General features: G+C 39.9%; 1 protein-coding gene across 1 annotated transcript in view; it reads right to left on the minus strand.

The window, feature by feature from the left end:
* Positions 1 to 7,963: 7,963 nt before the first annotated feature.
* Positions 7,964 to 12,500, minus strand: part of LOC138011072 (twinfilin-1-like) — a 16,281-nt gene continuing 11,744 nt past the window's right edge. Inside the window, exons 7-10 of the mRNA XM_068858071.1 lie at positions 11,814 to 11,939; positions 11,402 to 11,555; positions 10,550 to 10,671; positions 7,964 to 8,491 (exon numbers count right to left, since the gene is read on the minus strand). Of these exons, the coding sequence (XP_068714172.1) occupies positions 8,330 to 8,491; positions 10,550 to 10,671; positions 11,402 to 11,555; positions 11,814 to 11,939 (564 nt within the window). The 3' untranslated portion in view covers positions 7,964 to 8,329. The remainder of the gene's footprint in view (positions 8,492 to 10,549; positions 10,672 to 11,401; positions 11,556 to 11,813; positions 11,940 to 12,500) is intronic.

Here is a 12,500-nt window from a genome sequence, read left to right on the forward strand (position 1 = left end):
ACCTCCATAACACTGGCCAGGTGCTCCTCACATTCGACTGCCTTTTTATCTGGGTTCTGAGTGGACCATTCCCATGTGTCTCGCTGGGCTGCGGGCTCTCTACAATGTCATGCTCCTCAAATTTTCAAACGAACTTCAAAGTGTTATGCGCCCGCGGGAACTAACTAATTCTGGACAAATCTCGTAGGTAAAATGTGACACCACCACTCTAAAATGCTTATTCCTTAACTTGTCTGTGTGATAAAAGATTAACTTCTCCCTACTCCACCCTCCTCCACCCTTCCCCTGATCCAATGTTGGTTTAGAAGCAGCCAAAGGCTTGCACAGTATTTTTTTCACCATATTATCAACATTGTTACAGGGGAGAGGGGGTGGGGGTGGCTCAGGGGGTGGCATAGGTGGGAGTGACCCAGTTGATACAAGGGAGAGGGGGTGGCTCAGTTGGTTGAGCACCAGGCTGTCACGCGGGAGGTCGTGGGTTCAACACCGGCCGGACCAACATTCAGGGTCTTTAAATAACTATGGAGAAAGTGCTGCACCTTTGTAACGACATCTGCGAATGGTTAGACTACCAAGTCTTCTCGGATAAGGACTATAAGCCGGAGGTTCCGTCTCATAACCCTTGGGTATAAATTCTGTGGGACGTTAAAGAACCCACACATTATTCGAGAAGAGTAGGGCATGGAGTTCCCGGTGTTGTGGTCTGATCTATGGATATAGGGGTTAGGTGTCAATTGGGACGAAAGTTCTGTTCCTCTCCCCTGCCACTCCATGAATTGTGGCGAATAAATGAAATGAAATTAAAAAATTAAATTCAATAGACTTTGTTTGTCAGCGCATGTCCCATGATATTCAAGTTTCCCAAGAGTTTTGTCCAACGGATTATTGCACAACACCCTCGGAGCTTGAGCGGAGATTACAGTTTGCCGATCCTATATGGCGCGTGCTAAAGTTCCATAGCGGACGAGCGTGTACTTCACTACCTTAGATTGTCATGATTTCATAATACCTCTTTTATTTTTTTTCTTGAATAATTATTTTTGAACACGCACTTAGAACACTGAACATGTACCAATCCGTTTCTAAAGTTCCGTACCCATATAACATTTTCTGAAGAAGTATAACGACATTCTCTTGATCCAGCGACAAGATCGTGAAACGTTTTGTAAGCTTATACCAAGCTCAAATTCTGTCGGTAAGTTTTCCAGTGCGAGTGAATCGACCCGCCTGCATGCGCGACTAATTAGGAATCTTCATCACAGACAGCAGTAACTGTTTCTAATTTTCTTCTCACTGGCGTTTGTACCCAACTCACTCTACCCAAACTGCTGTACTAAATACGTTGCTGTAAGCAAGTAGGCGAGCACAACTCACCTGGGACACCACTTGAATACGAGATGAAATGGAAATCCGCCTCACATGTGGCAAAAAAAAAAAAAAGGGTCTTGCGAGGTGCTGCAAAAGGAGTCAATAAATGGCATGTACAGAGATCGCTCAAGAATATTAACTTGTTGCAAAAACCGTCTGCAATGTTGAAGGAGGAAAACCTGTTTGCCACGTAGCGGATAAAAATAAAAATGGAGAAACGGGAGATTCGAGTTAACTTTTCGACGTTACAAAAGAAAGGCACGCATTACGTACTTGTGGGCACAGCTGTTAGACCATGATAAATTGTTGTGACAATCTTAAAAACTGACATAACTTTCTTTATGATTTTAATAAAGAATAGTGTCGTGTTACGTGTCCATCAATCACTTCATTTGCATGGATGTGTAATTACGCCACGAAACGATCTTATCAAGATGAGCTTTTAGCTTAATCCCTCAGTCCGTCAGGGCGTAATTAAAAGATTATGTATAAGCGTAAAGTATTACTCTTCTTGGGCAAATAACACTTCAACTGCAACCTTATTAGGGGACAACTTCAGTGGTATTTGGTCGGTCTTTTTCTATCTTGCCTGTCACGTACGCATAAGAGAAAAAAATCCGTTTACGTACACTAAAATTATTTTTGACCAAAATGTACGATAGAGAGCAGTGTATCACTTAGTTCGACTTTCCTTATTATTCGAAAGCTATGCAAAAATCGCTGCTAAGCAATTGTATAATTAACAATTTCTCTTGCAAAAGAAATTAGAAACTATTACTTTTCGTTTTTTTCTCTTAAGGCGTTAAGAAAGCTGCCTTCAATTAAGCGTGGCAATTTTTCGGCGTTCTGTCAGTTGGGACATGGGGTGATTTCCTGCCATCCCTCCTATCCGTCATACTGCAATTATATGTAAACCTAATCATTCAAACAAGCTGAAGTCTTCAGTAACCTTAACACTAGAGCGGTTTCCAATTTCGACCAATCACAGCAGGTGCAAATAGCGCAATGAACCAATCCAAATTCGTAGAAATTCCATGTAAGTTTCTCAAAGCGCGGGAAAAACTGCGCGTGCAATTTGCGATTGGTTTTTGTTTCTCTTCTCATTGGTTGATTAACTGTCGCGAGATTTCTAAAGTGGTCCTATGATCAAAAAATCACTGCCTTTTTTTCTTCAGATTTTGAACGCGTGTTTGCTTAACACGAGCCTTGCAAAATTTTGAGCTTTGATTTTTGTCCAAAGGCTCCTTGCTTTCTGTGTAAGTTTAGGATTTCACGGTCCGCCATTACTCACGTTCAAAACTGACCGACTGGACCTCAGAGGGTTGGATCTAGGGAAAGTGACGTCATTCGATCACCCAATATATTAAAATTTCAGCGTGTAAACGCAGTTTGTTATGTAAGCAAAGCACGAGTTTAAAAATCTGAAAGCCCGAGACTTCCGTGCTGAAATATATTAATTCAGTCGCGTCCAAACGCATTGCATTCTTAAACTAGTCAGTGTTTGACGTCATTTCTCCTTGATCCACAACCTCGGTCATAAATAGTAGTAACACTTTCTTAAAAAGCACGTAACTCGCATCCAAGCTATTGATAACGCACTCCTCCTCTCTTCCTCCCTTCAATGTTGCGTTTGCCGTTCTAATGTTGCGTTTACTGGCAAGTTCTTTCATTGGAACCCATAAACGTAACATCAACATTGAAAAGGGAGGAGGGAAAAATTTCCGTCAGTGTTACAACATTGGTGACCGAGACTGCAGCTCTCTCAAGATTTGAAAATTGGTAATGCCGGAACATTACATAGGAAAATCTCAGTTGAAATAAACAAGTGTATTTTTGAATTTAAGGCTTAAAACTTGGTTCAATTAGTGTTTAGTTAACATAGTTGTGGAATCCAAAGAAAAAAAAGGATATGATTGTTTTATCATTCTTATTGTTCTACAGCTGCATTCTTTAAATGTTTTTGAGATTTTAGTTCCACGTTCCAAAGAACTATTGGCTATAAGCAGGTTATAATACACTATATTGTTGGATGATCAATGCTAAATAATATTAATATTAATGATTGCTCAAGGGGGAAACTGATAAAAACTATTATTATTATTCATTCAAAATATTTCCCCGTTTCTGATAGGTTAAAACCACACACATAATTCAACATAACCAACTGCTGTTCACCAAATTTGGAAAGATTCTTCGTCGTATTGAATCAATGACGTCAAAAGTGCAGCCCGCTGCAAATTATTGAACCGTTGACCGAAAAAAGCTGGGGAGGAGATTGTGTTATTTTTGTTGAGCAGAAAAATGGCTGCGAGTAGGTTTAGAAGTTTTAGCGAAGAAAATATTTTGAATTAATAATAAAGCAATTGTTGAATTCGGTTTTCGTAGAATATGAAGAATTCTGCAGATCTCGGAGGATGTTATCCACCTCGGCCTTCGGCCTTGGCGGATAACACCATCATCCACCTGCAGAATTCTTCATATCCTACTCAGCCTCATTCAATAATTGCTAAATATCCTCTGTTAAAAATATTTGAGGACACAACCTGCAACATGAACACTAAAAATTTGCTTGTGTTTCCTTGTTCCTGAAATTACTTTCAACCTTGTTCCCAGCTTTTTGATCCCTGAAATTACGTTCTCTTGTTCCCTAAGATATTTTGTCATTGTTCCCCTGTTCCCCAGTTCAAATTAGCCATGTTACCTAGTTCCCCCAAAACCTCTGGGAGGGCCTCTTCTAAGGTCAGAGGTCACTCCATCAACTGGGACAATATAAGAATCATTCACCAGGCATACCACCCTCTGTACCCTAATATCTGCAAGGCCCTAAAAGTTCATCTAAATTTCACGATGACCTGCAATGAACCACCTCTCTCCAATTTATGGACCAATAATTTTGCAGCCTTGTCAAAATGAGACTGTAAATAATAGTAATAATAATAATAATTATTATAATAATTATAATAATTATAATAATAATAATAATAATAATAATAATAATAATAATTATAATAAAAGCGTTTATTTATTCACGATAAGTTAATACAGCTTAATACCGACAGGGTCATGAGCTTAAATAAAGGAAAGGAAAGGAAAGGAACTTTACTTAAGTGTCTAGTCGTTCAAGCACTGGAGCACACTAATTGAGGACACTGTAAACTAATATTAACAATTAATACAAATCAAGACAAATATTGGTTTTTGAGGAAAGGGGAAACCGGAGTACCCCGACGAAACCTCTCGGTATAGAGTAGAGAACCAACAAACTCAATCCAACACGAATCGAACACGGGCCACATTGGTGGGAGGCGAGTGCTCCCACCACTGCACCATCCCTGCACTCCAAAAGAAGTCTGCCTTTCACAAATATCTTCCATGGTTAAAATATTAAGCTAAAGGTCAATTAAAATCGCGCGCGAGCGTCAAGCCACTTACTTTTGGGTGGTACTGTATATTAAACAAAATAAACTATATTAAACTACACAACAAGTTAAAAAGGTCTATATACAATCCAAGTAACTACATGTATCACTCATGTCAATAAGGAATCCAGAAGGATTTTGAAAGCTTTGTTGGCGAAGAAGAATGTAAAATAAACAGGTTTGCTTACTTTGCCTGGTATCAGATACTGCAGTAAAACTAGTCAGTCTCTTCAAATCTCTTGGCTCTCAAACTTTGCCTTCCAGACCTTGTGGATCATTCCACCAACATCTCCTTCTTCACATCTCGGAAACCGGGTTAGCCCGGTCAACCGGGCTCATATGAAGAGACCCTAAATTGTATGTAGGCTCGATTTTCCGCCGCTCACTAGAGTTCGGGTATCCTCCCGAACAGCAGCTAGTAATCGAGCCTACACGGTATGTTTATTGAACAAAAATAATACAGCAACTGTAAAAGGTGCATACAACAAACATAAAATAGCTCAAGAAAAGAAAACCGGGGAGAGGACCAACGAGCATCCATTGGATGAAAAAACCCCACCGCGTTCGTAGCGGGGAAAAAAGGGGAAAACGCCCGGCCCTATGAATAGAACTCAGTTTCCCGACCTCTCGTGCACGGTCTTAAAATACAATGCATCTTATCCATATCTAGATTCCGTAAGAGTTTGAAAGTGAAAAACGAGAGTTTAAATCGTCCCTGACATAGCCAGTCTTGGTGTTCTTAATCGCCCAACGACCGAGTCGCTCAAAAAGCCTAGGGGAGGGATTTCAGCATTTGCTGCAGAAGAGGCTCCTCCAGCTCTAAGTCAAAGGACACTAATCTTGGTATGTCTGCGAATTCTCTAAAGGCGTCTTTAATAAGATCTCTAGCTCTTGTATGACTAATTCCCTGGCTCCGTATTTTCTCTTTTTACCGAAGGGATGCAAACTTTAAGGCTCTAAACAAAGGTAAATCTTCAGATAGGTCGATTTGTGCAGCTGAGACCACTAGGGACTTAATTGACAGGATCGTGACCTCGCGATAAAGATTCACACTCCAGGCCTTTTTTTTTTTTAAAGGCTGTTTTTTTTTTTTAAAACAGTATAATTCACTAAAACGGAAAAAAAACCCTCGTAAGAGATAAGACGTAACTGCGGCAACTTATCTGCTATCTTCGATTCGACATTGGCCTACAACACCTCATGGGTCACAGAATCTTTTTTGACCCTCGATCTACCCATAATTCGTTGAGACGCATGCCATGGAAGAGACCAGAGGGTGGATGGAGATTTTTGAAATGCCAGCCATAATCCGCTGAGCCCAATCGAAGCTGTAGCCGGACAGCGTTGACAACAGGTGAAGGAAAAGTAGCATCATTGAGCAGGCACTGTAAGAATACTGCAACCTGGAAAGGATAGCCGGAAAACAGCAAACACACCTGACAACAGTTGCTTCTCAGAGGTGCCGTCATCATGCCATTACTTAAAGGAAAACGTTTTAACTCTGCTCTTTAAATGTGACAAAATTCCGCTTTTGGGCACAGATATAGTCTCAAACTCAAATTTTGGGCACAGATGGTCCCAGGGAAAATAAATTCAGTTAGCGAAGTAAAAACAAGGCGTATTTGCTAAACTTAAAGACAAAAGTAAAGTCAATAAGCGAATAGCATTTCAAGTCTGTAACGTCACAATAAGCAAAAAACATTATGAAGCGTTTGAAAGGCGACAAGATTGGTCTCCCACTTTTCAGATATTCAGTAACGGACGTGAGTTTCTTTTAAACCTTTATTGCGAAATTGTATGTCTTGTCCACTAATTGAAGAAAAACTTTACAACTCGGCTCTTTAAATGTGACAAAATTCCAAGTGCATCTCTCCAGGGAATACTATATCCCTGTAAGACCTGTCGGATTATTATTGATAACCCTCAGCCTTGTTTCAACTTGACCTTGATTAGCTCTGCAGCTGGAGTCGACTAAACAGGATGGATTTTAATATCGGGAATTGTAAACTTACGCATCCTTAGATATTGTTTCAAGTCTGTTTCAGTTGAATGACCTTGGTTTACTTGTGAGTCATAACCTCTGCTGAAATTCCAACATCAATCGAATAGTTTCCAATGCTAATAGAATGTTGGGTTAAATATCTCGCGTACATTTAAGGGTCTATTTAACGTACCTACATTCAAGGCTCTACATATCCTCCTTAGTGAAATCCCAGCTGGAGTACAGCTTGTGCAGAGGAGAGCCACAACTAATCATGAAATCTGACAGTAATTACGAAACTAGTTAAAGGAGCTTAATTTTAATTCTATTGATCAAAGACTTGTTATAGCCGATGTTACGTATACTTTCTTTAATAAAGTTTCGGAGTAGTTTTCTAAATTTTTATTGTTCAGACGATCGTGATACCTTTCGGAGTCTTGACTGCTTGAAACTAAAGAAAAACGTGTCTAGGACCATCTGTTTTAAAAATTCATATTTCAACAGAATTGTGGATAGCTGGAACTGTCTACCGTGTTAAGTTTGCTTTAGTCGTGACTTGAACGCCCAGTCATTTAGGTGTGGTGTTGCGGGTATAGATCTGGGTCGGTGTGGTGATCTTTAGTCAGTTGATGGACTTGCCAGCTGTTTTGCATTTTTAATTGTATATAGGACATATATAGTATCTATGTTAATATGATATTTTTATGTAAATAGTATCGATGATGTTACACCTTGTGTGGGGTATTTGGCTCTTTTGCGCAACTCCAATGGTTTTTTTTTTTTTTTTAATATTATCACCATTCTATTATTGTTAGATAGTTGCCATAAATTGTAATAAATAGTCCTAAACTCTGATCTTGGGAACAGATGGTCCCATATTTCTGGGCATAGATGGTCCGAAAATCTAGGGCACAGATCGATAGACCCTAAAGACTTATCAATACATGTAGACCTCATAACGAAGAGAGCAGTGTCTCGCAGTACAAATATCAAGGCCGGCAAAAACAAAAAGAATTGCGCGGCCAGTTTAGTTTGAGCATAAGCAGGCCCGTAGGGAAGGGGGAGGGGGGGGGGGGGGGTGTGCGATTGTGAGCCCGCATTACTACAACCCGCTGACCAAAGAGCCTGAGGGCTCTGGGCACCAGATTGCTGTGACCGCAGAACGGACAAACGACAATAAAACTTACAATGAACGTACAACAAAGGAGGCTTTATTTTCTCAAAGGGGTCTATAGTTACAAAAATTCGCAGGTATGTACCACGTCCTAACTTTGTTGCTTGCAAACTTTCAAAAACACAAATTTTTTTCATTTTCGAATAATCCAACCCTTCCTGTGGTCGTAAAATGAAAATCGTTATGAAGGACAATGCGATACAGCAGATATCGACATCGAAGAACGTCACGCGATATCGACATCTAATATCGGATAGGTGGGCTTTGGAATCGCTTTGTACGAAACTAGCTTTCGAATTATAAACGCAGCATCTCTTGTGAATATTTTCCACGAATTTTTCAATTAAAAAGAATAAAATACAGAAAATCTTGAAAAGCAAATTATCCCTAATTCGTCGTTGGACTCGGCGAATTGTGAATCCTTCGGGGACCGCGACTTCCAGCAGGTTTCGGGGGCTTGGCGAACTTTTGTCGGATGATGTCTTTTCTGGGGTGAAGCTCGTCCTGGAGGAAGTCTTGATTCAGCTCGCGAGGTTCTGATATTTCAAGCTAAAAAGAAACAATAGTCCGTCGTTGTAAATAAACAGGATTTAAACAATTTTCTGAGTGAGTACCATTATAGTTGGAGCTCATCAATGGGAATTTCTATCTTCCATACTTGGCATAAGAGTCAACCATTTCCCGAGAAGATTTATTTAAAGAACGACTCCCTTGGGAGATTCAGCACGCCCACTGTTGCATACGCCAATCTCCCAAGGGAGATTCAGCACGCCCACTGTTGTAAGAGCCAATGAAAACAAAGCTATCATAGCGTCAAGAGAAATATGGTACTTTTCGTAGGAAAAACCTGTTTCTAAAAATAAACTTACTCGGGAAAGGCTTGAGTCAAGGAATTAGTGGAGATAGCTCCTGGTAAGATCCAATGATAATTCTTTCGCCCGAATCGACCCTTAAAGCGCTACTATGATCAAAAAATTCAAAATTTAGAGATTTGATTTTTATCCAGAGGTTGTTTACTTTGAGTGTAGGTTTTTGACTTCACGGTCCGCCATTACTCCCGTTACAAACTCAGAGAGTTGGATCTAGGGAAAAGTGACGTCATTTACTCACTTGCTTAAAGTGGTACTACGACCAAAAAAAAACTTTTGTTTTTCCTTTGGATTTCAAAACTATGTTAACTAAACACTAACTCACCCAAGTTTTAAGTTCTGATTTTAAAAAGACACCTGTTTATTTTAGCTGGAATTTTCTTATTCTCGGTTTTCACATGACGTCACGACCGCCATGTTGGTGCCCTAAACAAAGAAAAGGCGGCCATGTTGGTGCCCCGACCAAATCCTCTGGAAATTTAACTCTATTATTATGCAAACACTTCCTTTTGTTTTCGTTGAAAAACATGGCTGTTGATCACGTGAGTGAAAACCAGCAATTTATTGGTCCGCCATTACTAACTTTAAAATCTTGAGAGAGCTGGGTCGAGGAGAAAATGACGTCAAACACTCACTCGTTTAAGAATGCAAGGCGTGTGTACGCGGCCTAATTAATATGCAGCACGGGAGTTTCGGGCTTAAAGACTTTTCAACCCGTGTTTCGCTTATATAATAAATTGCGTTTACACGCTGAAATTTTAAGCTAGTGAGTAAATGACGTCATTTTCTCTAGATCCAACCCTCTGAGGTCCAATCGGCCAGTTTTGAACGTGAGTAATGGCGGACCATGAAATCCAAAACTTACACTCAAAATAAACAGCCTTTGGATAAAACTCAAAGCTCAAAATTTTGCCAGTTAGGTGTTAAGCGAACACGCTTTCAAAATCTGAAGAAAAAAAGGAAATGATTTTTTGATCATAGTACCACTTTAAAATTTCAGCGTGTAACGCAGCTTGGTAAATACGCAAAACACGAGTTTAAAAGTCTGAAAGCCCGAGACTCCCGTTCAGCCGCGAACACGCGTACACGCATTGCATTCTTAAACTATTGAGTCTTTGACGTCATTTTCTCCTCGATCCAGCTCTCTCAAGATTTTTAAGTTAGTAATGGTGGACAATTAAATAAGAAAATTCCGGTTAAAATTAACAGGTGTCTTTTTGAAATCACGGTTTGAGAATTGAGTCACTCACTGTTTAGTTAACATTGTTTTGAAATCCAAATAAAAACAATAATTAATTTCTTGGTCATAGTATCAGTTTAAAATAGAAATGTTGGATAGTTAGGTAATTCAAAGAATCTGAAATACAAAAGCGGGCGAAGTATTAAAAAACCGGATTGGTATAAACAGTCTCACAGTAAAAAGAAAGAATACGAAGTTCACTGTTTTGTGACTAATATGTCGTAAAAACATTAAATTTGGTCCTTTCTTCTTTTTGTAGAACACGACGCTATGTCCCCTTGGTTAAAAAAAAAAAAAAACTTTGATTGCAAGACTTTCCCAGAAATTTTGAACCTTCATGGACGGATGGATAATATCTGAATTTTGGAGAGTATAAACATACTCTCCAAAATTCAAGATCTCTTCTGTCCTCATATGTTGAAATATCATTGTTGCGTTCCTTTGCCTATCTTATCATTTGAGAAAATGTCTGCGACAAGTTTAGATTTTGAGACCGACCTTTCGAGCTATAGTCATTCCAACTCTGTCAGTAGCTACATCCAGTAAAGGACCCTTGCATGTGGAATAAAGCATGCGGTCCTTGATGGAACACTTGTATCCTGGCATAGAGTACACGAACACTGCAATGGAAAGAAAGGTTTGAAAAGTTTGGCAAAGATTAGAGATGCAAAACCATATGGCCATTTTAAATTTCCCCGATTCTGCGGTGAAGGCAATAAGCGATATCCTTCTTCTATTCACTTTTTGCACAATCCCATAATACACCTCTTTTGGGCCCCCCCCCCCCCCCCCAAAAAAAAAAAAAAAAAAAAATTGCATAATCATTGTTTGCAATTTTTCCTTGGAAGCCAGTGGAAATGCTTCTTAAGGCTCCTAGCTGACCTTGGGGGGGAGGGGGGAGGGTTAAAAGAGGTGTATTAGGAACGTTGAGTGAACAAACATGTTAAAAGGCGGCGTGGTCCACGCTCTGTAAATAGCCAACGGGTTGCCTCCCGCCAGTTGGGGTTCCAAGGTCGTAGCTAGCGGAGGGGCAAGGGGGGGAGTTGCTTACGGGAGGTGTCCGCTTATGGGAGGTTAAACAAAAAAAGAGCAATAGAGGGCATATAATGCACCACAACAAGTCTTTCAAAGCTTTTAAATTTAGACAACTGGTAATTGTGTTTCAAGGTGTAGACAGGCCAAGCACGACTCCTGTTGGTCAAGATTGGAAAGTCCAAGACCTCAGAGCTTTGCTCTAACAAGTACGTCTGTCAAAGAACTCCCTTTTCTATATGAAATCTGGGGAGAGCTTTTAAAGGATTTCTCTTCGTAAGGTGTCCGTTAGTCGAGGTTCGACTGTAGTTCCCTTACCTATGGACTCCATGTAATCTCCCTCAAACGTGTGTTTGAACAGATAAAAGATATATCTCCCCTTGTCATCTGGGACATGTTTCGTGAGGTCATTTGGAGCAACATTCTCCTTTGCGTCAGCCAACACAATCGTTTCATTTTCGGTGTTAAGCTCCTATGGAGTGAAATAACAACGGCGTAATATTTAACATCTGAAGGATATAAGGCTTGAGAAGAATTTTGTGTCGCGTCAGTGAGCGAGTGAAACACAAAAAATTGGTGTCAGTCGACGGAGTTGATAGAAGTAACTTGACCACAGCGTTGCCAACAATTAAGAATTAGCCCCCCTTCGTCGTAGCGAAGGCTTGATTATCAACGAAAGTAACTGGTATTTGATGACCAAAGCAGTAATCAAAACCTTTTCGTCACTTACTAATTGCACCAAGCTCAATTTCTTCTCGTTAAGTTCCGCCAATTTCGCCAGAGCTTCCTCTGATACAGGGAATTGTACACCTGTCATGTGACTCTGTTTCGTATCCACACTAATATCTGCACGCATCTTCAAGCAAAAATAATACATGCATTTGTCACTCATTTTTTTACATCATGAATACTGCAGCTTGCACTAACTTTGATTTTCTTATAAACCCTTCCGGCACTTCCCTTAATAATTGAATTTTACTCCGAAAAACCAAAAACTCTTCTCGTTTCCCAGTTGATTACTGACATCGTTCAAAATTAGTACCATTTTCGTACACTAGATACAGGTAAATGTACACCTTATTTAACGTCGGAAGTTCCTTTCCTTTTCCCAGGAAAAACGATGATGCGCTAACTCCCCCCCCCCCCCCCCTCCCCCTTCCTCTTCCCATCAGTGCTTCGTTTTAAGGGTATTTAAGGACGGTGCCTACTAATTCAAAGGTATTTTTGCCCCGGTTTATGATTATGCCCGAAATGTAGATCTTAACAAGTGTTATTGAAATCCAAAAAGAAAATCATCACACATTTTTCAAAGATAATTGATGAATAATATTTCTAAAAAGCTTTAAAAGACAAGGCATTGTATGGCGTTCTTTCTCAAATTGAAGCTTAATTATCTCTGAAAAATGCATGGTTGTCC

The sequence above is a fragment of the Montipora foliosa genome, chromosome 7 (genome assembly GCF_036669935.1).
Source record: "Montipora foliosa isolate CH-2021 chromosome 7, ASM3666993v2, whole genome shotgun sequence".
NCBI classification, from domain to species: domain Eukaryota; kingdom Metazoa; phylum Cnidaria; class Anthozoa; order Scleractinia; family Acroporidae; genus Montipora; species Montipora foliosa.